Source organism: Lutjanus erythropterus, chromosome 18 (assembly GCF_056507025.1).
Source record: "Lutjanus erythropterus isolate fLutEry1 chromosome 18, fLutEry1.hap2, whole genome shotgun sequence".
NCBI classification, from domain to species: domain Eukaryota; kingdom Metazoa; phylum Chordata; class Actinopteri; order Lutjaniformes; family Lutjanidae; genus Lutjanus; species Lutjanus erythropterus.
The window spans coordinates 7078557-7105233 of NC_139334.1; the positions used below are offsets into that span (position 1 = coordinate 7078557).

Consider the following 26677-nt stretch of genomic DNA (forward strand, 5'->3'; position numbering starts at 1 on the left):
AAGCTAACATAGAAACAAGGCTAAAATCTAATGTTAAACGTAGACACAGGGCTGTTAACAATTATACAAGAACACTAAAACCATGAAGCAAGTAGCTGTATGCCCTCATTTGGTCTCCTCCACATGTCAGTGATTTGATCCGTTATGAAGCAGTATATAGTATGAGGGCATTTGTTGCTCTTTGGGTAACTCTTTATGCAGGCGCACACACAACGCAGGTGGTGAGAAAGTCCTGCTGGTTTAGTGGAAGGAATTTAGATGAAAAAAGCAAACCAGAACATGTTAACACAAAACATAGAAGTCTATGTGCTGTACATATTTTCTAATTTCCTAAGTTCCACATGTGACACTCATGCTATGTAAGACTATGAGCAGAGCCCATCAACAGGGCAGTGTTGTTTACCTTGGTTAATGTGTGTTGACAGCATGAGGTAGAGGGCTGCAGCAGGATTGAGATCTTGTATGACTCCCGCAATCTATGGATCATCACAGTCAGTATGGACAAAGTCAGACTCTAATGTATGGATTTTAGTAACTTTGTGATTTTATTTTTAGCAATATGAAAATCATGAAGTTAAAACAGAAACAGAATGTATTTTGAATACATATAAAGTAGGTACTAACACAAATGTACTATTCAGTACAAATAGGCCTGCTGCAGTAGCCTGTGTTAATGGTTTTACACAGTTACGTTGGGCATACAGCAGTTACATTTCCTGCTCCATTTGGCATTTTTTAGTAGAATAAAAGCCCCATTCAGTTAATTTTTGCATATTAATCCCCACATTCATCAAATAAAAAACTAATCTGTAAAATCCTGAGTATGTTTGTAATACTTAGTAAGACAGCAGGAGCAGCACAGTATAGCAGAAGTCTGATATTACATATCATGTGGCAAGAGCAAGGAGAGTTGACAGACAAGAGCATGGCGGAGGATCTGCCAGTCAAAGCAAAAAACTGGTATTAACTTTTGATCGTTACAAAAGTAAATGAATGTAATATTTTGCACTTTGAGTATACCTGTAGTTATAGCAACAGGCCCTTTTCGCAATAGACTTTATGACTTTTCATTGTAGGAAAAGCACAGATGTTTTAATAACATTGCTGAGTTTCATTCAGGTGTCCCAAGACAGAACAGTGTGACAGTGAGCCAACATGCATAATTCCACTACCCTGATATCAAGCAGCTAAATTGATTTTAGCCATCACTGATTACATTATTTACAACTATGCTTTTCCTACTGTGACATTTCAAACCACAGTGCTTCTTTCTAAAGTAGTGATCAAATAGATTTGAATGTTTGACATCCCTGCTGATGAGCTGTTGCTCTGATTGGAAGTTGAGTTGGAGGCTCTGTATTTATGTTAGAGCTGACTTATTGATTTCATCTAGGTCCCAATGTATCTATACAGACAAAGAACAACAGTAATTGTAACAGTGGAATTACTGGTGCATGCAAGTGTATTTTAACACCATGTCTACACGGTAGTGGCTTCACTCTTCAGCCAGTGTTTATACTGGACCCACTCAATGACAGTACTGCTGTATGGTCACCCATGTTTTAGCACTTTATAAACCGTAGAAACGCTTGTAAAATAGAAGAAAATGGGCTTGAAGCCTGAAAACACACTTGGGCTCTAGGTTACACATGCAAATGGGATGAAATGTGAGCTATTAGGTGTCCTGTGAAGACACTTATATTGATTTAAAATGGAATGTCTGTTCCACCAGATAGGCGTAACGCAAGACTGATTTTAAAAAAAGAAGCTAAAAGGCATCTTTTGTAGAAAGCCTTACCTTACAACATCGCTCACTGGCAATGGCTTAAATAATGATTCAAAGATCTTACAAATCTTTGAATTGTTAGTTTTTTGTAAATATTCTGTGACATGACACTATACAGAAACATGTGGTCACCTAGTCTGTGGTCTGCTATTTCAAATCTTACAAATTGTCTTATTGAGAATGATACCAAACTGAGACACAAATATAAGGGGTCAGTAAAATAAAATAGGCTTGCTCCGATACCAATACCAGTATCAAAATATGCCCCAGATGGTGACAGAAAGTGTGGTAGAGTACACAGGTCTGTGCATAGCCGACACCATGTAAGATATTAGCCCCAAAACAGGACCTTGCTTCTTCCTAGCAGCTTTCCATACACCATTGTTTTCCTCAGGATGACAAAGTCATGTACTATGCCATTCGTTCTCTGTATGTGTGGTCTGGTTCAGGTTAAACCCTTTGTAAGGCACAACCAAACAACAATGGTAGCAATCATATCCCGTCCATACAGGATACTGGATTTTGGGGACCAATGTCAATAGTGTCATTTGGGAGTAAAAACATTTTGATATCGATATTGGCCAATATTGACATCAGGGCAATAATAGAACAACTTGATGTAAGAAAAAGATCAAATATCCATAAATATGTGACAGGTCAATAATATTGGCTGACCAGTGTATAGGTCTGGCTCTAATACATTTTTTGTTTTTGTTTTTTTTTTTTGTCCTCTAAAGCACTGATATACGATTGGTACTCGGTATAGGCTGATAAGCGAAGTTCAAATATTGGGACATCTCTAGTAACTAAACACACCATACTGTACATACCATAATCTTTATCAGCAGTGACCTAACTAAAACATATTCAAAAGGAGGGTCAAGAATTTTAATATAGGGCCACCTCATAAGATCTGTTTTATTATGGGCTTCTAATATAGCACTCAACTTCAAAACAAATATGTGAAATGGTGCCTTAGGTTTTTTGTTGTTTTTTTCCAAAGAGTGAGATGAAGTTTTCCCTTTAAAAAAAGAATTTGTCTCTGTTTTGCCAGAAAGGCCTTTCTGTAGATTGTATTTCACTACATTACACTAAAGGCTGGTGTCCTGCACCATGGGCCTATCAAAAGTCTCAGAAAAAAGGCTGATCAACTGACCAGGTCCCCATGACCATCTGTTTTCTAAAGATTAGCTGAGATGCAAAACTGCTCAGCATTTTTTTCTGAGATACTAAAGGGATACAGGCCAAGAGTGAAGATATATTTTTTTTAAGTAATTGCAGATTTTAAGGCCTGACAGCACAAGTCCAGGACACCAGTCCCTAACAATAAATCTTCTGATAATGTGTTAGCTTGTCCTGTTTGTTCTCTTGTTTATAAAGGAACTGCTGTTGTTGCTGTGCCTTGTGTTGCTTGTGAATAACACCCGTTTCCCCTTCCCTCAGCAGCTCTCCCAGCTCCCCCAAAGCACTGAAAGTGAAGCAGGAGGATGGGGTGGAGAGAGTTACAAAGAGATAAGAGAATCCCTAACCAGCTTAGGTAGGAGTATGGGTTGTTTCACAAGGAAGATGGAAGAAGACTAAAATCATTTAAACTTAATTTGCTCCCACACACCCAGAGAAGCGGGGACTTTGCTGATGCCACTGTTGTGGGCTGTACTCCCCCTCTGGTTATCATGCGTTGGTCGATGTTGGCTTTGAGCTATTGATTGTTTTGAAGGGTCAAGGAGCAATCTAGTTCATTTTCTTGAATTTGTCTGATGACAGTGTTTGTGTTGAGGTGTGGTTGATGCACAGTTCTTTCTTGTAGTCATGTCAGAACATTTTCTGTGTTGCTTCACACTGCTTATTGGTGGTGCTTGAGCATTCGTTAGTTGGTGTGAGGTTTAATTTCAGACAAGTTGCCATTGTTGACCTTTGGTTTGGATCCAAATTCTTTTAAGTGCTGTTTTAACACTAAACACAAAGTTTCAGAAGCTCAGCATTCACCCTCAACATAACAGACATCACATATATACACTTGATTTTTCATGTGACAAGCTGGTGAGGGTGGAGTAGCCTTAAAATTAGATCATTGAGAGATTATTTTTGGGTGCTCTTCTTTCAGAGTTAGTAATTCAAGAGCAAGCCACTCTCAGCGTTGCATTAATATGTCAGCATTAACATGGTAATTCCATTCATCCCTAAGGGTTGTCTGTTTGACAGTGCATAAACCCTAAATGTGTGTTTTGACAGGGCAGCAGTGATTCATTTCTTTTGCACACACAGCTTGGCTGTATTTTTTATGCTGGCACATATGGTATGGAACCAGCTGAAGAGGGCTAAGCAGCTAATCAGTTCTTGGGATTTAAGATATGATTCGAGTTCTGATTTTAGCCACAAATTAGGGCTGTCACTTTTTAAAATACTAAATTCTAATGAATGAGAACTAGAGCAACCCCGAAAGCCTCAAAGCTTCTAGTGTTTCCATGGTAATCGACACCAAAAAAGAGGCAGAAGACTAATAAAGAGCAAGAAATTCAACTCCTCTGTGGCAATTAATTATTCTCAAAATCCAAGTATATAAAAAGCAGTGTCTGTGAGCAGAAAAGGCGTCCTCATAGAGGAGCCTTTTTCCTGAGTTGCACAAATGTGTTCCCCTCCCTATGTGCTTGTAACGGCTTAACCTTTAGTCAGTTGTCAAGTTTACTTCTGAGACTTGGGAGGTCGGTTATGGAATAGATCACAGGCAACCAAATGGTGTGCTGTGAGGCAAGTCCATGTGTGCCTTGGAATCTGGCAGCCATACATTATTATTGGAATATACAACTATACAAGAAGTTATGAGGGAATTTTAAATTTACAATTATTCCCCAATACACAGGTACATCCTATATCCTAAAGAAGTATACCCTTTCAAAATCTGTCAAAGCGAATCCCAGTTTCTGTCATTTTTGTGGTTGCTGGATGGTGTGAGTTACTAGTGTGACACATCAAAGACCCTGATTGCCTTATGTTTTATCTTTTGCCACACACTCTCCAGGACCTCTTATCTCTGATTGGCTAGTACTCTTTGCTTCCATTCCTTGGGTTGGTTGTCAAGGCTATTTTGCACAGACAGGTGTGCCTGGAGGTTTTGGCTTGCACTTTGATGTGCCATGTGCAAGAGTTGGGCGATATGTTAAAATAAAAAACGCTCACTGTCAGCCCATCCATTGGCGATTGACAATATCTTCGTCCCCCCCCTCCTCCCGTCCTCACCGGTCTCAGCTATAAGATGAGCACAAGTGGCAAATTCACTATGAGATGCATGCTGCACATGTTCACTACGTCAAATAGACAAAATAAACTCTCAAAGTGTCTAGAAAGTGCATGTTCTCACACCATTTTAAACAGAAATTCAACTGCATACCTTTTGAATTCATTTCTCTCTTTTTACTGAACTAAGACGAGCTTAATTGGTTTGTTAATGCCTCAGGAAACAAACTCAAGTTTGACCGAAAAACACGTAAAACTGACCCAAACGGTCTTTGTTGCTGCGTACGTTCATGTCGTCCAGTAAACAAAAAAAACTCAAAGTGTCAAAAATTTCAACACTCTCACATATTCTCAATAATCTCTGTCCACACTTCACTGTGTGAAAAGAGTGTAAAAGAGTCTGACTCTGCAGGCTGTTTTTCTCTCACTCATCACCCAGCTTAGCTCACTCATGGTCAGCTGAGTGGGTGTGTACTGCGCTGCTGGATGACAGGGCAGCGCGGAGCAGCAGCTGTCACTCAGACTATTACATTGACAAAATAAAATGACAAATATTGCCCTAAAAATCACACAGAAAACACAGTCAGCGATGGATTCAGCTTATCATCAATAGACAATATATTTGTCCAATTCTCATCCATCCCTACCGTGGGTACAAAAAATTTGAAAACCATTGGAATAGACAGTGGCTGATTATTCCTCTGCTGTCCTTGTGTCTCATTAGTCAATTATTATGTCCCATCTTCAAAGCTTTGAATTTTTGCAGGTAATGTTCACAGAAGTTTTAAAGCCCAAAAATGGTTTTCAGGACAGCCCTAATGAGAACTAAGCTGTAGTTTTTAGTCATTGAAACACCAACATAGCCTAATCCTAAAGTATATGGTAGAATTAATGTGGTTCCTGTTATGGTTGCACAGCAAGTAAAAAGGACATTTCATTACAGAGAAAATATACATCATGTTCCTCATGTTGGAACATCAGTTTAAATTTTGAATAGAAAGTGACAGCCCTATAACAAATATGGATGGTCAGAAATAAGTTAGGAGAGACATGTCAATGGACTGCACTGTATTGACGTTAGCTATAAGGCTTTAAGTTTGTTTTAACAGACTCTTCTCAATTTGACCAGTCAGACAGACTCAAACATGTTTAATCATTTTTCATATTTACACCTGCCACCATTTGCACTAGTTGTTGATGCTATTAATGATCCAGTAGCCAACAGAGATTAACTCTCTTAGACTGACTTTCAGTACACAGTTACTGATGGGGCGACAGTGAACTGGGCTTTGCTGGGCTTACATCATCTCAAACTGTGTCTGTTGAAATACATGAGCACAGATGCAGTGCCTATTTACAGCTTTTCAGCTGAAGATGGCTGTCTCCTTTCTCTTTGCGTGTTATGTGTCTGGTCCGTTGTCTATATTGTTTGTCTTCCCTCTTGTCCTCAAACAGAAAGTGGAGAGCTTTAATATTCTCATTAACAGTCCAACTGAAATCTTGTGTACAGGTTTGCCGCAATCCTAGTCTGTGCTGTATTTCAACATTTGTGCGCCCTTAGGACCAGATATGAGTTTAGCTAGTAGGACAACATCACAGAGAAACTGTTAAATATTATGCAGTCTTACAAATTAATTAAATTTGTAAATACTACAGAAGGTGAGAATTATCAAAAATTGAGATGATATTTCTTTTTTTATTTTTATGAAATGACAGCTTCTAACAGAACTCAGAATCTGAAAATCTTTGACCAAAAAGTCCCTCAAAAAACACAACTCGTGTTTTGAATTGTTTTTTTGTTTTATTTTCACTTGCAATTCCATTTTCACAACAGCAGGTGAACCATGTGTGGAGGAGACTTGTTGTTAATGACATAACCTATAAAAACTAACTTGGTGCCAACCTGGTGCACTTAGCTTTTCAACAACGGCATAAGTAAGCCTTAATATTAGACACAAAACTCTCTCTGTTTCTCTGCAGAGCATGCGTCATTGTCAGAAACTATTTGACCATTCCCACAACAGCATGAAAAAAAACAGGAATGGGAGGGGTAGAGCGAGGGGACATTGTCCATAAGTTAATTGATCACAGACGGCATCGTTCTTCTCGATGAGTAAAAAATTAAAACAAATGCTTGATGGTTTGACAGATATACTTGGGTGTCCATTAACCTACCTGAGCAGCCTGCTCAAGTAATGCCTATGTCTGGATAAAAAGAAAACATGGCACATATGACTAGCATTCATTAAGTGTCATAGTATGAGAGCTAATCTAGGATCAGTTATGTATTTTTCATAATAAATATAGATGTTCAAAAGGACTTGGTCAGTGATTCCAAGATTAGTACTCACCTGTTTGATAAATGCAACATAATGTGTCTGTCAAAAGCTTTACAGTTAACCTTGACAGTGACCTTATCACCAGGTTACTTGAAGATTTATTGCACCCAATTAAAGACAAACTGCGGGGATAGAGTGAAAATGCAAACAACCACTTGATTATGCAACTGTCCTTCAAAGTAAATCCTTTTTTTAATGGGGAAAAAAGCAAAAATAAAACTTCCCACATTTCTGAAGAAAAAAAAGCCCTCAACAATAATTGTAACATGTATGTGCAGACTAATTTGTTGTCATCTTTCCAACTTAACTGTTAGGGATGTGAGACATATTCACCTTTTTTAACTTTGTGCAGAGCCCACTCTTATTTGACATGTCAAATTACATGGGTCCTAATGACCAACTAGTAAAAAGGGTTGCTGGGATTGACCTCTCATTCAGGAAATGTTTGAAAGCATTTCACAGAAGATGTTTTGACATGCAACACCAGGAAAAGCACTGGTGTGAATACTAAAATGAACAGTGGTGAATCCCATTCAGCTTCTTTCGTTACTGGGTCCTGACATTGTTTATTTTGGCTCACTGTCACATGTCATGCCCGACACTTAAAGAACAAAGACATTGTCATTTTTACAAGTAATATCTATGTTTTTCCTGCTGTTAAAAGCCTGTTATATCCTTGTTTATATAATTTCTTAGTGAAATGATACAGGCAGTAGGCAAGGAGGAATGCTGCCTGGGCCAGAGATATTACATCTTAATTATTCGTGTTAGTGAATCATGTCTGGGAAGGAAGCAGTGGTCTAATCATCCACAGTAATTTGTAAAACACATGTGCAGGGTTTTTTAACAAAAAGGCAACCGTTTGGAAAAATTGCTAAGATATTTTTAAAATGGACATTGTGGTTTTCGATTAGTCGTAATTTCTGGTCTGGCACAATAGTGTTTTTTTCCCCACAGTATGGCAGGGATCCTAGCAGGGCACAAAATTAGAACCAGCCACCAGCCAAATGCTGGTTTAATGTCCAAATTACTGTTAGATTTGCTTCACTAACCATCCAAAAAAAAGGTAATCTATTGTATGGCTAGTAAAATTTGAACATCGACTAGCCATTTAGCTGGTGGAAAAAAAGTAATTTTTGCATGCTGGTTCCTTGGCCTAGTCCCCCAAGCCCAAATGAGTTGTGCCGATCGAAGGCCTTCAACTTTGTTCATACTGCAAGCAAATCAGATTTGTTTCCCCCAAGACAGACTGTCCACACTGTAATTTGCAAGTGATAAGATTGGATTTGTGTATACAGACATTACCAATGGATCGCTGTGGTAACAATGTAAGCATTAGTAGCTATGTACTCTGAAGTGCCTTTCCAATGTGGAAGCATGAGAAATTCAGAGAGCCTGTGCAGAAACATCATCTCAAAGTGTCAGCAGACAATTTATTTCAGCATCTGTCCATGGAGTGTTCTCTGTTCTCTGTCTTCTGTACTTCTCTGCTTCTAAGAGGATGTCTCTACTCAGCCATTCAGATGTACTTCTGTCACTCTGGATGTGATGTTGTTGTTGTGTGTCCCATTGCAAGTGACGCGAAAGACACTTTGAAATCTGACTTGAGCAGCTAGGCTGAGCAGACTATGTGTAATCAAGATATCTTCCCTTACTTTGTCTAAGGCTATGTTTACAGAGCAGGCAAAAGTGGCTCCAAGATATATTTAAGATATGTGACTCATCCATTTTTTTTCATGACACTGTGAACAGCACAAGTCTCGTTGATTCTGATCTTTTCAGTGATCACTTGGGACACTTTCTTATGCAGTCCTAAATCAGATACAGATCAGATCAGATTATTTGCAACCTCAGTGTGAACAGTCATATCGCTTTTCATGCCATTTTTATGTCACTCACTCATCTGAAGTGTCTTGCCCCAAGATTCGTGTAGAGATGCGCTGTTAAATGTAGGCTTTGGCATTCTGAAATTTTAAATTAAATCTGTTTCTGTGAAGCCTTTCATATCACAATCCTGCCACAAAAAACAAATGACACATGTCATTACTCCACAAAAAAGCCATATTTAAAGATGTGGCTCTTTCTCCTCAACGTTGTCCTTTTTATCAACTGATCACAAATTTTTCCACAGCACATCAACTTGAATGAAACTGTAAACGTACAGTGTGCTGCATGTGAAGTTATGCTTTTGCGCTTGCAGGTCAGTTTAGGACAGTCACCAATTCATACTGGAATCTGATACAATATTAAGGGTTTTTCCTGCATAAAGAATTACAAGGTGGCTGCTTCCATCAAATTGCGTACAACCTCCAGCTCACAAGATGGGTGTCTTCATAGGAAACACTAACAAGCATTGCTCCTGTTGCTCCTAGTCATTTGTAAACTACAGTTGCAGCATTGCACCGACTTGGTGGCGATCAAAACTGAGCATCATAACTCACTGTTTATATGTACTGTCAGTCAGAATGGCCAATAAAAATGCACACTGACTCCGACCGTAAATTTAGAGAGAATAACACTGTGAATAATGAACATAATGCCCCTGAATAAAAAAAGAAAATGTGATCATGTTGCTGGATTAAAGTTTTAGTGGAAATGGCCTGTTAGTGAAATCATGGTTTGTAGTTTTGTATTGCGACAGAACCGGGGACCACCTCAGCCTCATTTTGAGCTGGGAAAGACCCCGGTATTGGCCACATTTGATAAATAATGTGAACGTTGCCCCACAAAACAGATACAAGCCCTTGCAGTGTGAACAAAGTCTAAGTGGAGCAGAGGACCTATAAGTCAGTTTATATGCAGGCCTTTAGGGTCTTCGCCTTTTTGCCTATTTTGGCAATGATGGCCGCAGTTTTTTCAGAAATATTTTGTAGTACGAAAATGCAAACAGCTCTGTCTGAACTTCAAAGACTTCATATTTTTTTCTCTCCTGCTGTCTTCTGCTTTTGGTATCATGTTGGTCATTATGGTTATAGCAAAGGAATATTGGTTTCATTTTTTATGCTTATATAACGTAAAATAATTTCTGTATTAGCTGTATTAGCTGTATTAGCAGAGATTGATCTCACCCCCCCTCCCCCAAATATTAACAAGGGTTGAGAATATCTTGACTTTTTCAGTTCTACTCTTCCTGTTTTGTTTGTCATACAGTTGCTTGTGCTCAGAAAATTATCTGTTAACTTTTTTTTGCACTTCTTTCGTATTGGTGCTAGAGAGACTGAAGGTTATTTAGCACAGGCCACAGTATTGTAGCACCAGTATAAAACATTTGTTACTGTCTCTAGAGATAACCACAAGTAGTGCAGTTCATCATGGGGAACAGGCCGGTGACTGTCAAAGGACATTAATGTTGCATGCAGGGTGCACAAAATCTAAACCTTGACAAGAAATGTTTTCAAACAAAGATTTTCTTTGTTTGCCCATAATGGTAAATTACAGGAACATAACACCTGTTGCAATACAAAATGTCCATATATATTGCACTTGAAATGAGCAGTACAAATCTCAGATTTATTTATTGTGTAGCCTATGAAAAAGTCATAGTGCAAAGACATGTTGTGATACTATTTTTTTTCCTTCCTGATACCAATACCTGAACTAAACTTAAACATGTGGGCCAATACAAGTACCAATCTAATACCCATGCGTAAAAGAAAATATTTTTATTATTTAACAGCTGTATACTAGTAACCTTGTATAATATGATATGATTACTTTAATTGTTGTGTGACTCAGGTTAAACCCTTAAAAAATGAACAAAAACAGACAGAGAATGAATGCCATAGAGCATGAATTCACCATCCTATATGGGGCATTGTTGGGAAGAAGCAGCGTCCCATTTCCAGGTTAATAAGCTGTGGGATATTGGATCAGTGCACCAACACATGTATTCGCCAATACCAGCATGTTAGGTAGTATCAGAGGCCAATGTGATACAGGTATCTGTATTCAAACAACCCAAATTGCTTATAGAGCATACAGCTGTGAAGTGTTTTTGTTGTCTTATTAGTGAAATACACAAACACAGGAAGTGGTGTAAAAACTAAAACAAGAACTGCTGTTCTAGTTGAAAGTTAATCAAGCTTAATCAAACCTTTTGCATTCACTTTTATATCAGTTCACCTCATTTCAGCTAACACAAGTTAAGCTAACTTATGTCATATCAAGAAAAATTAAGGTGAACATTAAATTTGATATGTTGTTAAAATTATATTAATCAACTGTTATGAGTCTTTTTATACATATGAAATTAGATCTAAATTTTCCTGGCTATTGAATGCTAAGAGTTTACCAGACACTAAATAGATAAAAATTTACTTTTTTGCTAGTGCGTGAGGTAAATTTACAGTACACACCACTTGCATGTTTTACCAGCATTTGGGCAAGTGGTCTGGTGCAAATTTTGTGCCTCTAGTTAAGCATTCAAATGAATTTAAACTGCGTTTTGCATTTCATGAACTGTTAGCCTATGTGTTGACTTGTCTGTCACAAAACTTGAAACTTGTCACTCTTATCACAGTCATCACTGTAGCTTTGAAACCTTTTCACTCATCTCAGTTTCTCTTTTCGTTTGCCTGGCACATATAGGTGTGAAGTAGGACTGCAACTTACAGTTATTTTTAGCGTCAGTGATTTTGTCAATTATTTTCTTGATCACTTTATCAGTTGCTTGGTTTATGAAATGTCAGAAGATGGTAAATGTTGACCAGTGTTACCTAAAACCAGATGAAGTCCTCAGATGTTTTGCTCACAACCCAAAATATTAAATTTTCTATCATAGAGTAAAGAAAGCAGAAAATATTCATATTTAGGATTCATTTAATAATCAGTCATTTCTGCTCTAATGTCAAGTTAATTTTGTTACAAAGGATCTAGTGATTGTTGCGCAACATTACTTCTGCCAGACTGATAAACTAGTTATTTAGAAGGATGTTTGCCAACTTGTTAAAATCCAAAATCAGTTTTAAAATCCCTAGTTTGTAAATCTATAAGTGGTTACTTAGATGGGCTTTACATAAAAAATCCTTCACAAATGAGCTCAGTCTTTAGATAAGGGAGACTCCCACTCGTTTCGTTGAGGAGGGATCCCACCCATACCTGAAGTGATGTAATTTGTCTTGTTTGCTGCTCTCCATATTGGCTGTCTTTTTTCCTTTCCTTGTGCTTTTTTCCCATTCAGTTGGTCATAATAGTCACTTAAATGCACCTAACTGCATGTCTGTGGGTTTCTAAGGGGGAAAACATTGCTTGAATGTGAATTTATTTTTCATAATCATTTGTTGAATTTTGTCAAAGCTGTTCTTATCCTTTGCAGACTTAATCATGCTCTGCAGTATGCTAGATCAGTTGCCTAGAGACCAGTTCACACTGCAGAAACTAGTGTATGACCATGTGTTTTCTCCTTTTTTCTTGTGTGAAGCACATGAAAGTGCTCAGTCAGATTTGGCTACTGTATGTTTGAAGTCTGGGAATTTCACAGTTTGGTTTAATTTTAAAAATAATTCTCAGTAGATCTCAATGTTTGATTTCCATCTGTTTTATTACCACACGTACAGTAACAATAACTCGTCAAAATACATGTTGTATACGGATGTGGTGGATGGAGTTGGGCAATATGTTAAAATTTTCCAAATGACCATTGTCAACCCATCAATATGCGATTGGCAACATCTTTGTAATTTTGAGAAATTTGGTCTTATTTATACAATAACATGGCTCAGCAAAAAGGATTGTCTACTTACCTCGGGCATGTAAAATGCTGTGCTGGGCAAGTATATCTAGCACCTTGCCTGACTGGACAAGTGGTAAAAAAGAATTATATAATTAACCCATTTTGACAGTGGATGTTCGATGATCTAAGTCATAAGTCCAAATGTCAGAAAATGCTGTTTTCAGCCTCCAAATATTGAGATTTCCCCCTTTTCTTTGTTTATTATCATATTAAAGTGAATATCTTTGGGTTTTAGACTGACAAAGCAAAATCATCTTGGACCAAAAAACTGGGATCTCCATTTTTCACTATTTCTTGAGATTTTATTGACATTGGAGCCCTAGTATAAACATGACAGTTAATTTTACATTTCAGTTATTTAATAACCACTGATAAAACAATTTTTACAGGGGCAAGTGAAAAATTAACTGGACAAGAAGATTTCTAACCCACTTGTCCAACCAGGCGGGTGAAGAAAAACATTAACCCTGAATTTTTATAATGTATAATACAGACCATGTTTATATTTTATACATAAACTAAACTTAAGCTAAACAATGTACTGATGTGGACATGATCAGCAACAAAATGTATTTTAGTCAACTAGAAAAAGGCCTATCTAATCGATCAAAATATTCATTTATGTGTACACTAGAATATTTTCACCACTTTATCTTGATGTTAGACGGCCTTTTCTGACAGAATGTCATTGTTACATAAGTCAAATATTGCTCTCTCTCTCTCTCTCTCTCGCTCTCTGTCTCTCTGTCTCTCTGTCTCTCTCTCACTCTCTCACTCTCTCACTCTCACTCTCACTCAGCTGCTTTACCTCACAGAACACAGGACTTTCCAGTCAACCACTGCCTCAATCTGTTTGTTTGTGTTATAGTGTGACCCAAGTGAATCAGAAGTAACCTTTTTAAAACACAAAGTCAAATGATAAAATAAACTAACCAGTTGAGGCAGCAGTAGACTACCAACTCCTTCGTTCTGATAAATACATTGCTTATTGGTTTTTGCAAGAAATTATTCAAACCAAACCCATTATTATTTTCATAATAACATTTGTAATTTGGAGTTATTTTTTTAACTATAGAAATGTTTCAGTATGTGGTCAACCAAAGGAAATCTTGGTCAGCTGAAATTCTACCTACTTCTAATCGATTGGTTGATGGCAAAAACAAACAAAAAAAAATCTACGTTTTCTCTAAATGAACTTAATCACAGTGCACTGAATGGACTCTACCTGTACTCATCAAAAGTGGAGGTGGGATAAAGTCCACACACCACAACAAAAGTAAACTTTTTCTCCACTCAGGTCTTCTGTTGTCTGCGGCTGAGGGCTGGTGTCGAGATAATAATAATGGATTAAACACTTCTGTCCTCATTAATGTAACACCAGCAACTGTCCAGCCAATGAAAATTTAGTCAGACAAGAGCATATCAACCAGTTGCCCAACTGATTAGAGAATGTTAGTCCACGATATGTTTCAATCAAAATGCCTTCTTCTTAAAGTCTCTTTATTTTCGTAAGAGCATTTGTCCAAGAGTTCTTTGTAGTCACAGCCTCTTTACCTTTCAGCCAATTCATGCACTCTATATGGTGAAAACACCATATACAGACACAGTTTCATACTTCTCCTCTTATTTAGCTAAATAAAGCTGCACATTCTATGTACTAATATGGCTAATTATTTAAGATGGAGTGTGGGTGTTTAACATTGTGATTTTGAAATCACTCAAAGTTTTCTTGTAAATGTTGGTCAGCGTTGACTATGTTATCATAATTGACGTAATGAGACTACTGATACACTTAAGTCGTATTTACTTTTGTGTCCTTTGTGTTTAGATATGTTAACCTTCTATTTAAAGTTCATGTTGCTAATGTTGTTATTGAGTTGGGATCTTTTAAGGTCTCTGTCCTCTCTTGAGTTATTGGTCTCAGTTCCACTCACATTTTTCTGTCATTGGCTTTCGTAAGGCTACAGCTTGCTAGCAGGTTGGTGGATGCTCCTGACACTTTTGTTTTCTGTTATATTGCTAATAGTGTCATGACGCAAGACACTTAATCAACAGTGTGAAAATCAGTTTCACGCTGTCACTTTTCACTGCACCTGTCACAGCCTTACTGGACACATGCAACTGGCTCTGACTTAAATGGCAATGCTCTCATAGTTCTTTGACTGTGTTACATTTTTATGTAATACTAAGTAAATTAAGTAAAAAATATTATTTGCAATGTAGTCTAATTAGAATCGTGTGTAAGCTATATTTATAAATACCAGAGTTCATGTTTGATTCTGTGAATGGTGCATTGCCATTGCCACAGTCTGGATTTTGCAAACCCTCTGATTTAAAATCACTACTTTTGACATTGTATTCTGATGTCAGTGTCATGTTTTCCTCAACATTTGTCATGCTCTTGTTTTGAGCTCATCTGTTGTTGAAAGCTTATTATCGTTATTGTTGCTATTGCTTTAACTTCAGATATCCAAGGGCTATACTATGAAGGAAGCTCATCACAGCTAGGCTATCTTTGAATGAGATGGCTTGGCGAAACCTAAAGCCCAGGTGTGAGATAACAGGTATCACAATGGTGGCTAGCAGCTTGCTTTTTTGACCCAGGCTTTCTTCTTCAGACTCTGTAAGTGGTCACATAAAACGGGGCGTTTGGTGCATCATGTGACTCCTCTCATGCACAAAGTGGAGTGATCGTGAGCCGCCCATTTCAGTCAGGATTAACATGTCATTATAATGGAGCTCTATAGAGAATATACAGAACATATTAGGGAAAGAGAGGATCTTTGGCAAAGAATTCCTAATTAATGTGCTCTTGATATCTGCGTTTTATTTCTAATGGAAAAACTGGACATTAAATAATTAACAGTATTTAAACATGATACTGTCGCTCTGACACTGTCCCATAATGAGATACTGGCCACATCAAAGTGAAATTAATGTTGATTGAATATTGTCCGTGTTAAGTAGGATAAACTATTTGATTATCTGTTCATTGTTCTGAGCTCATTCAGAATGTCTGCAGCTTCTTGATCAGTCTTTTAGTGATTACATGAGCTGCTGTGTTACATTTCAAGTGTTACTATGTCCTGAAACAAACAAGCATACTGTTAGCACTGCTGTAATATTGTTTTATTCGTTGGAATTACTAACATACAGCTCAGCAACTTAACAAATGTGACCTCTTCCCTTGGCTGAGAATCACTATCATCAGGGATAGAGTGGTACTTTTTATAGCTGATTCAGTCTGAAACTCTGAACATAACCTGCTCCTAACCAGGTTATGACTTCAGCATAAGTTATTATGGTGATCTAGCCAGGTTAAAAGAAAGCCACCTTGTGAAACCCTGGCTTTAGACTCAACATACCTCACTAACACATTAGTCTCACTTCATAGTACACTCCTTACTGCAACAGTTTTAGACATGTTTCTATGGCCTTCTATGGAAATAGTTTCCTTACAACTCACTGACATTTCCAGGCTTTAAAAAATGGCAGCGAAATAGCATTTGTTTACACAATAATCATGCAATATCTGTGTGCAGTTAAAATGGTAAAAATGCTCTTCTGTCACTCTCTTTAAGTGAACATTTTGACAGTGACACCTTTATATGTGATGCCAGGCTCACATAATATGTTTTGAGCATGCCTGACAGACTTTTCATCTGTTGCTTTTTAACTTTTTTAATTGAAATTACAATATTCTTCCATTTGTTCCCTGTGATAAAGAATCATGAACGATGGCCTCTCAGTCTCCTGTACTTCAACTCCATCTACTGGCTGATAATAGAACTTGAACTTTTTGGCTGAAGACAATCAGAGCTGCATTTGCCAAAAAATGGCTGTACAACCATGTTAGTTATTAGAAAGGGGTAATCTGTGTGTATAATCTTTTCAGTGATGTTTAAGTGCCTGGGTGTTAATGTGTAAAACTTCAGAAAAGACTTATCCTCTACTATTGAGGAATGAACTGAAGTATTTTCTCTTCTTAGTCTCAGGCTAAGCTTTGCTGATGTAGACCCATACTCAGTGATTACCACTGATCGTTATTGGCCGATATTAATTCTAAATCGCTTGATCAGTGGGCTCTGTAAGGGCTGATCAGATGAAGTGGTGGGGTCCGAAATTAACACCTCTCAGGTGCCAGATGCGAGTAGATTTTCTATTTGGCCAGTAAGTCTGGGAAGGCTATCCATCATGTCTCTAGCATGTTTTGGTGCCATTTGCAGACGCAGTGCATCTGTCATCTTATACATACACAATATATGCAACTTACATGATGCTACAAGATAAATAGAAGCCTTGAAATAGACCCCAGAATTGGTGATCAGTTTAATTCAAAACTACTTCCAGCAATTTGTGGTCAGTCCAAAATCCTCATGAGAGGATCCTTACTGAGACTGGACTGGATGTGATTATCAGTTATATCAGTATTATCAGTTATTGTCACACCTATACAAACACCTCCCAAATCATGTGAAATGATAAATGTGGACTCTTTTCTTGATTCACTTTGATATAGATTTCTTCTGAATTTAAACTTAAGCATGCACTACAGGAGAGCAGAGAATTGCATAGGTTTATAGATTTAAGCCCTAGACCGGTGAGGAAATATGATTTGGCAGGCTAGATAAAAGCTTGATAATAATTGTTTTTTGTGGTTATTAACTTGAATTTGTGCTGCTTATTCCCATCTCACTCCCTGTCACATCCCACAACAACGTTTAAGTAGGTCATCGATATGCAAGAAAAACAGTTTGTCCACAACTACAGTTTTGGTTGGTCTTTTCGTGCAAGGCTCGTCCAAGCTGTCATGAACACTTAATACTTTGAACGGGCACTGCCAGTATCTGGATAGTTCCCAAACTGCCATCTGTCACTTAATAGCGGTCTACTCACCGCTTGCTGGCTTGCTCCCTTTTCTGTTGAAACAGCTCTTTTTAACCAGAGAATACATGGACTGAATCTAGCAAAGCTATAGCCTGAGCAACATAATGAAAGTAATTATTTATGTCACACATTGCTGTCTTGTAGATTTGTTTAATTAAATTGAGATACTTTTACTGCTCCATTTATTTTAAAATACACAACTTGTATGTTTTGGAGTGTGAATTCTCATGTTGTGGTATGCACTCGGCATCAGAGTAAATGTTTATTTTTGATGCTTACATCAACTCGGAAGACTGCATAATGTTTCTTAAATAATTGGCAGCAATGATCAGAAAAAGGTCTCACTATTCTTAGATCCTGCTCTTTAATATTTTTCTGAAAGCTCCTGCATAAAACACTGCAAAGGCCACCATGACCTCATGTTGGGTTCAATTTAGATTCAAATTACAAGATATGTTCTACCATATTTGTAAAGTTCTTACTTGAACTGTGATTCTTTGCATCTTCCTGTTACACCGTCCCAAAAACAATTTACTTTCAGGGTTAATGATAGGTCCTTTATAAGCCTCTCTAAACAGGGATAAAACAGCCTGGACGATAAAATATTACATCATATTTTACATTTCTTAAGGTTGTAAAACTTTCAGGAGATAAACCTGTACTTGTCATCACTAGTTCCTCTGTCTTTGATGTTAGTAATGGGTGGTGGTGGTGGTGTGAAGAAGGATGGGCAGTGCACAGCTGGGATAATGGAAAAATGTTCTGCAAAAAGAAAAGAGCTGAAAAAAGAACAAACCTTCACTCCAAAACCTAATCATTTTCTGTTCTTTTTTCAGGTTTTAATTGCACAGAGCTGCTGCTTGTTTATTTTAATTACCACTTTTGTTTTTTCATGAAATACTGCTGTTCAGGTAACTCATAGTGTTTCATTTGCTTCTCTTTCAGTTCTACAAGCATGTTGTCCAGAGCGTGGAGAAGTTCATACAGAAGGTGAGTTATTTTTTAAATGAGGATTGTCAGCTGCGTGTAATAATAGTTTGGGACTTAAACCACACTAAAGGTACAACATTTGCACCTCTCATGAATATGCTAATAGTTTATATTATCAGTGTAAATGCTATGTTCATTCTTCTGCAAATTACTTTTTTTTTTTTTTTGTAAGAACGTTGACGTATTCTCTCAACAATCTCACAAATTGCTTGTGACTTAGTTGAAGTTATATGGGACTGTAAATAAACACATTCATTACTTAAGTAATTCATAAAAGGTTCCAGACAATGACTTCATGGACTGTTTCATTGTTATTAAAATTTCCTAATGCCAGCTGTCTGTTTTTTGTATCAACAGTGCAAACCAGAATACAAAGTCCCCGGGCTCTACGTCATCGACTCAATTGTCAGACAGTCTCGCCACCAGTTTGGGACAGAGAAGGATGTTTTTGCCCCACGCTTCAGCAAGAATATCATTGCCACGTTCCAGCACCTCTACCGATGCCCTTCAGATGATAAGGTCAGACAGTTTTTAATGGGTTTTGTGTTCCTGTCTGTGGTTTTTCATTTTTGTGACTTGCCAGTGTTTCATGAGAGATGATGCACATTGATATATGGCTCAGTTATAGAAATAGCAGGGATTGGCAGTGGGCTCACTTAATTGTTGCAGCTGAATAAGTGAGTAAATTGTCAAGTTTAAATTGTCAGTTTTTGATATTGAGAATCTTGCTGTTTTCATTGATCATATCAGTACTGGCTACATGTGTTCCACAGTGCAGTGTCTTTCCAGTTTACTGTTATGTCACAGTTGTTTGTCATCTTTGTTGTTGTCTCCAGAGTAAGATAGTCCGAGTTCTGAACCTGTGGCAAAAGAATGCGGTCTTCAAGAGTGACATCATCCAGCCTCTGCTGGACATGGCAGCAGGGATTCCCCCTCCCAGCGTCACACCAGTCATGCCCACCAGTGCTGCCCCAGTCAACAATACTACACCTGGTCAGTCAGAGAGCACAGAAGTAGCATGAAACACGCATACCCATACACCATGGTTTGTCTAAAGTCCAATTATCTGGGGTTTAGACCTTAAAATGTCCTAAATTTGATTTTGACATTTCTTAAAAATGTTTGGATTATGGTGTTTTATTAAGTTGCATTAACTTTTGTCTAGCTTTTAATTGTATTAATAAACAAATAACGTGAAAGTGGTCTTAAATTGTCTTCATAATGATCTTAAAAAGTCTGAAATTGAACTTGTTGAAACCCTGATACACTCTGATACTGTGGTCAGATAACTTGTTTGACACCACTTATGGAATGCTCTTACTTTTTGGTTCATATAACATCACCTCTGTCTTTGTGTGTCCAGGAACCCCAGCTACCCCGGCTACCCCAGCTAACATAGTCCAGGGTCTGCCTGACTGGGCTTCACAGATTACCAACACAGACACTGTGGCTGCTGTGGCACAGATTCTACAGAGTCCCCAGGGACAGCAGGTTAGTGTCTACCCAGCATCTTAGTTAATGAACTATTTAACTGGAAATGTTGGGATATAGGTAAATAATAATCCTGAAGAAGCTTTATGTCCAGTAAACCAATATCTTGTCCTTTTGCTTGAGTAGTCTGTGCAGTTTTTGTTGCTGTGGTGAAAATGTCAACTACTCTGTCTTACCACCTTTTGTAGCTGCAGCAGCTGGTACAGAGTCTCCAGATGCAACAGCAAAAGCCCCAGCCATCCCTGCTGCAGGCCTTGGATGCAGGCCTGGTAGTGCAGTTGCAAGCTCTGACAGCTCAGCTCACAGCTGCTGCTACTGCCAACAGCCTCAACCCCCTGGAGCAGAGGGTCTCCTCTTTTAATAAGGTAATGCTGCAGTCAGCAATCCCAAATTTCTCATTCCCTCCTTCATCTAATGCATCCTAATATGATGTATGTGATGCATTGTTTGTTGCTTGCAGAAACTTCTGGGTCCTTTTGATTTTGGGAACGATTCTGATCGCGGTGAAGAATCTAAAAAGGACACCTCATCGTCTCAGCTGTGAGTTCAGTGTGTTTTATGATTAGGCCGTTATTTCTAACTAAAACTTAAACACGATCCAGAGTCCTTTCACTGTGGGAACCCTCTGATCTAATCGAGCTGCTGACCATTTCAGGCCAATGGTGTCTGAGAACATCAACAGCTCCCTCTTCCATCAGCTGGCTGAGCAGCTACAGCAGCAGAACCTGGAGCAGTTTCAGAAGCAGCTTTTAGAGCACCAGCAGCACCAACAGAAGGTAGGTACACACACTGTACACACACATCACTGTTTCCCCACAGAATGTTTTTTTTTTTTCAGGACTGTGTACTTGAGCTTGCTGTGGTTTTACAGGTAAATATTTCCCCTTCCAAGCTGATCTGTGTTAACCACACTGAATAGTAAATAGCCTTATGATGCTTTATAATTCTAGTCATGTATGGGTGTGCAGATAGATTAAACAAATACCTGTAGTTACCTGAACATCCAGAAGGCTCTAGTACTCACTCAGAGGGTCTGCACACATACAGTTCAGCAGCCATTGACTTTTAAACTAGGCTTTAAGTCAAATAAAACTAGATGTGAAAATAAGGCTTTAGTTATCTGAAATAAAAATAAAAACTGAAGTTAAATAAAAATATACAGAAAATGTCTTTTAGTCTAGTATTACAACACAAACACAATGGGTTGCGTTTGTGTTGTAATACTTATTCTGAACTTCTTTAATCTTGACCCAAGGGTGATTACTAAAGTATGTCTTCTTTTTGTTCTTCCAGGCTATGAGCATAGAAGGGCAGGACTCCATCTTTGGCCAAGAGAACTCAGTTGCAACTGCTCAGAGCAGCAGCCAGGCACAGCTCCCTGATCAAGAGAACAAGTTGGATGACTCCATAGACAACCAACAGCAGGTATGCCTGGCCAGTAGGCCAGTACCAACACCTGTAAATCCTGTTTGTTAATACCTTGGTTTTGTTTATTTAAATGCAGGCTTGCAGCTGATGTAAATTACTGCAGTTTTCTGCATCACCTTCTATTTCTGTGTAGAGATGTGTTTAAATTGCTGGCTGTCTTCTCTTCCCCCCCCCCCTTTGTAAGGACATGGATCTAGACGAGGGCCCTGATGGTGTGGAGGAGGAGATCTTTGAGGCAGAGGAGAAGAAAGTTGTAAGCACACGCTCCAGGACACGCTCAAGGTCACGTTCCAGGTCAGTCTACTTTTTTGGAAATCTCATTCTGTGGCAGATTTTTCTAAATGTGCCTGGAATATTGTAGAATTGTCTGTTGTTTAGTTAAGGATGGTTTGATCTTTTAACCTAGTCAGAAAAGGGCTGACTGTTGCCCTGATGATGCAGTGCAGTCACAATATAACTGTATGAAACTGGTTCTGACTGGAAGTAATAAGCAAAGCATTGACAGTCCAATCCCGCTAATCGTGTGTCTTTGTTTCGGTTACTGTATGTAGACCTGCTTTTGCTTTCTTTCTTTTGAAGACTCAGATAATTTCTTGTGTTTCCTCTGTGAGACACTTAATATCAGGAAGTAATATGGGTGCTAAATCTGGTGTTGTAAATTTGACAGAATGTACTTCATGAAATTTCCAAATAGAGATAAGATAAACCTTTATTATCCCACAATGGGGAAATTGCAGTGTTATAGCAGCACTTTGGATAGCCAAAATAGAAGCATCAATAAAAAATAAATAATAAACAAGTTGACAAACTATAAACCGCAGTATGAAGTCAGTTAGAACAGTGATTGTTTGCTTATACAAGCTCGTAATAAGCTGCTGCGGTGTCAGCTCACAGCAGTGCATTTGAAAAGTGAACAAAAGTTTGTGATGCAGTTATGAGTGCTGAAAACAAATCTTGATGCTCAAAAGGGGTGGGCTTCTTTTTTATGTTTTCTCACTGTAGGTCTCCCAAGAGAAGAAGGTCCAGGTCCCGCTCAGGCTCACGGAAACGTAAACATCGCAAGCGGTCACGCTCACGCTCCAGAGACCGCAAGAGGAAGTCATCACGGTCTTACTCAAGTGAAAGACGTGCTCGAGAACGAGAGAAGGAACGGCAGAAGAAAGGACTGCCTCCCATACGATCCAAGACTCTAAGTGGTGAGTGAAATTCTTTGTTTAAGATTATTTTCGTTCTTTTTTTGCTGAAACTGCTTCTCTGAGTGATAATGTTTCCCCTCTACCATTACCTAGTGTGCAGCACTACTCTATGGGTGGGGCAGGTGGACAAAAAGGCCACTCAGCAAGACCTCACCAACTTATTTGAAGAGTTTGGACAGATTGAGTCGATCAATGTAAGTGTACCTCTGCATGTCCTACTTCTCTTTAGTTACATCATGTTAGCCACTTCTTTGATCTCAAATCTTGAAATATTTGTTATATGCACTTGTTACTATATAATGGGGCTGCCCTCAACTAAAAACTTTCCCAATGGCAAGGTCTAGCTCACCTACCATATAGATTGTTTTAAAATTTGAAAAATGTTTATTTCAACAGTTATTGTTGTTTCCCAGGTTAGGATTATGCTTCATCTGCGCAATCATGCATGTAAACCAAAAATCTTTGAAATGAAATGATCCTGTTATCGTATTTGTCATTCATAGCTAGATAAGTCTTCTGTTAATCCCTTGCTCTGAATATTAGTAAGAATTAAATATTTAAAATCAGACCTTACAATCAGAGTTAATATGAACAGCTGCTAAAATTAAGTGACAATATACGTTGATTGTTGTGGGCATAAAAAAATTCTATAAATGTAATTTGTTTGCTGTTGCTAAGAAAATTTTGCTTCAGATACCTTGAAAGTGTTTTAATTTTACTTAAAAAGCTCTACAAACCCTGCATTTTGGCTGGAGGCTGTCTGACATTTCTATTCCAATCCCACCCTCTTTGTTCATTCCTCATCAATCACACATCTAAAGTCTATTGTCATTTTCCATTGTGTGGTCATGTCTTGTTGTTTGACCTTCCATGTCCTATGTAATGTAATCTGTGTGTGTGTATTTGTGTCTGCAGATGATCCCTCCCCGAGGCTGTGCCTACATCTGTATGGTTCACAGACAGGATGCGTACCGGGCCCGCCAGAAGCTCAGCACCGGCTCCTTTAAGATTGGCTCCAAAATCATCAAGGTACACATTACCTTTATAATTTGATGGATTGTGTTCCCATTCACCTTGTGGTTTCTTCTAATGTAATTTTCCATTGACCTCCAACAGTGAAACCCCAGAGACACTTTAGCTTTCCAGGCACATGAATCCTCGTATGCTTCAGAAATGACTTTGAAAAATGCTGTTTCTTGACTTTCCGTGTGTGTATCTGATTCAGATTGCGTGGGCTCTGAACAAGGGGGTAAAGCAGGAGTACAAGCAGTTTTGGGATGTGGATCTGGGCGTCACCTACATACCTTGGGAGAAGGTGAAGTTGGATGACCTGGATGGCTTTGCTGAAGGAGGAATCATTGACCAGGAGACCGTTAATGATGGTGAAAAGAAACAATCTACTGATTAACTTCTTTCTTTGGCACAAGCACTAGTTCTGTTGACTCAGTAGCAGTGTTTGTTTAAACATAAGTAGGACATGCAAGCTAGTTTGTATACACATGATGAAAGCGAGCAGATACCCAAACTCAGGCATGTCTTGGCATTTGATCATGTAAGAGGGTTTGTTTTCTACCTCATTCCCTCAGTTGTTTGTTTTGTGGTGGTAATGCCAAAATCCTTTAAGAAATCCCATGGGGTATCAGTGATAGAAAAAGGAAGCTGAAGATTGAGTTGGGAAAAAAGCAGATAAACTACCAAATCCAAACAGAATTGGATGAGTTTGTAATGTTTTCATCTTGTTGTCTGTTCCTGCAGAGTGGGAAGCAGCCAAGAATGCTGAGCCAGCCAAGGAAGTTACAAGTCAGCCAGTAAGCGCAGAGACTACAGCAGCATCAAACACCCAGACTGAGACCTTCAACCAGCAGGTCACCATGATGCCAGTACAGGTACTGAAGAAGGGCTGTCTCAGTATACTTATAGAATGTAAACAGTACAGTGCACATAGGGCACACTGCTTTTTGCTGGTTTTCAAAAAAAACGTTTTAACTGAATGTAACAGATTGTAACCCTTGTGTGTGTGTTTTTGGGAGAGATGATAATGGTGACAGTTCATCTTTAAGTAGCAGGAATGGGCAATACCCAACTGTTTTAATTCAATACAGCACTGATAACTTTAAGTAAGTAATAAGTGTAAAAAAAATAAAAATAATATTAAAATAAATCTTGTTTTTGTTCAGCCTCCTTAAAACTTATATGTGTTGTTTTTAAATGTTTGAAGATATTACACTTATTACTGCTGTGTAGCACTTTCTTTTATTGCATTTACTGTATTTTTATTTAGCCTACAGCTGAAAAGTTGCATCACACCACATTATGTTTCCTTTCTACCACATATTAAACTCTCTCACTATCTGTTTGATGCTGAAGTGAGTGACTATACGCAGCTGTGCATTCTATCAGGTCTCCAGGTTTTTTGTCAAAAACTCAATATCAAATAAGTAGTTTGTGAGAAATGTGATGTATCTATCCTGCAAAATCAATCTGCCCATTCCCAATAATTAGGACTGTTTTGATCTGTTAAACATCCAGAAAACCATGTTTGTTTGTTTTTTTCCAAAGAATTTGAGAGAAGGCGGTGGATGTGGTCAGAAACTTGTGTACCATCTAACTTCGCCTATTAACCTAGACACATTTTGTATGTGCTCTGTCCTGTCTCTCTGTCTAGCTGCCAGTGGCTCAGGCTGTTCCCAGTGCAGTAGGTTTGGTGCCTCCAACCTTTCCTGTCACTATGGGCATACCCCCACCAGGCTACGGGCCACCACCACCCTTCATAAGGGCTGGCTTCAATGCATCACAGCCTCCACCTGGTAAATGACGCAAATGGTCATATAAAGATCAGACAAACAGAAAGTCACTCAAGCTTACACAAAATTATTTTCTGTTGTGCAGGTTTTATGCAGGCAGCACAGACGGCAGGCATGGCCTCAGCAACTACTTGTGAGTATTTATGACCTGCTGGCCCTGTAACTAATGCATGAATATAATTAAAGAAATTGACATGTCATTCAAGGCCTTAAATTGGTATTTATTGGCTTGGACTAAATTTGTTGTGTCTCCTGTAGCTCTAGTGCAGCCTTCAGTGGCCACCAGCCAAGAAGCTGTCAAGGATTCGCCATTTGGCACTATGATTCCTCCAACCAGCACCATCCCTGGTAGCTTCATGGCCACAGCCATCCCTGGAGCTGGTATGTTCAACCCAGTGGGAGTCCAAGCTCAGCAAGCCACCAGTGAGAAACCAGCGCAATCTGCAGAGGGTATGGATGCTGCTGCAGAGCTTACACTGCAAGGTGAAGCAATGCTAACGTGTTCTTGCATGAAAGAGAATAATTTTTTTCCCATCGTATCTCATAGAGCAGGTCTATTTAATTACTTTTTTTGAAGAGACACATTTGAAAAAAATAAAGTGCCAAGACATTTACATTCCGTTTGACATTTAAAGTTAGGAATTTTAATGTCTAAAACAGTGCACCCTTTTTTGTTCTCCATTCTATTAGGTTTTACACTTGGAAAATATTTGAGGAAGTTATTTATTTATACTTAATTATTTATTTATAAATGATCAGAAGGCCGGATTGAGGTCATTAAAGTGCTGGAA

At 38.4% G+C, this 26677-nt stretch overlaps 1 protein-coding gene across 4 annotated transcripts in view; it reads left to right on the forward strand.

Moving 5' to 3' along the window:
• The window catches only part of scaf8 (SR-related CTD-associated factor 8), a 31115-nt gene that overhangs the window by 1694 nt on the left and 2744 nt on the right, over nt 1-26677 (forward strand). Inside the window, exons 2-19 of one of the 4 annotated variants that reach the window (XM_084742747.1) lie at nt 3230-3323; nt 18923-18967; nt 19325-19486; nt 19804-19960; nt 20331-20458; nt 20647-20823; nt 20919-20998; nt 21114-21234; nt 21752-21883; nt 22071-22180; nt 22889-23082; nt 23176-23276; nt 23998-24111; nt 24308-24464; nt 24838-24968; nt 25748-25889; nt 25972-26019; nt 26145-26369. In XM_084742747.1, coding sequence (XP_084598873.1) covers nt 19882-19960; nt 20331-20458; nt 20647-20823; nt 20919-20998; nt 21114-21234; nt 21752-21883; nt 22071-22180; nt 22889-23082; nt 23176-23276; nt 23998-24111; nt 24308-24464; nt 24838-24968; nt 25748-25889; nt 25972-26019; nt 26145-26369 — 1939 coding nt within the window. In that variant the 5' untranslated portion in view covers nt 3230-3323; nt 18923-18967; nt 19325-19486; nt 19804-19881. The remainder of the gene's footprint in view (nt 1-3229; nt 3324-18922; nt 18968-19324; nt 19487-19803; nt 19961-20330; nt 20459-20646; nt 20824-20918; nt 20999-21113; nt 21235-21751; nt 21884-22070; nt 22181-22888; nt 23083-23175; nt 23277-23997; nt 24112-24307; nt 24465-24837; nt 24969-25747; nt 25890-25971; nt 26020-26144; nt 26370-26677) is intronic. The other 3 variants (XM_084742748.1, XM_084742745.1, XM_084742746.1) reach the window with 3 other exon arrangements.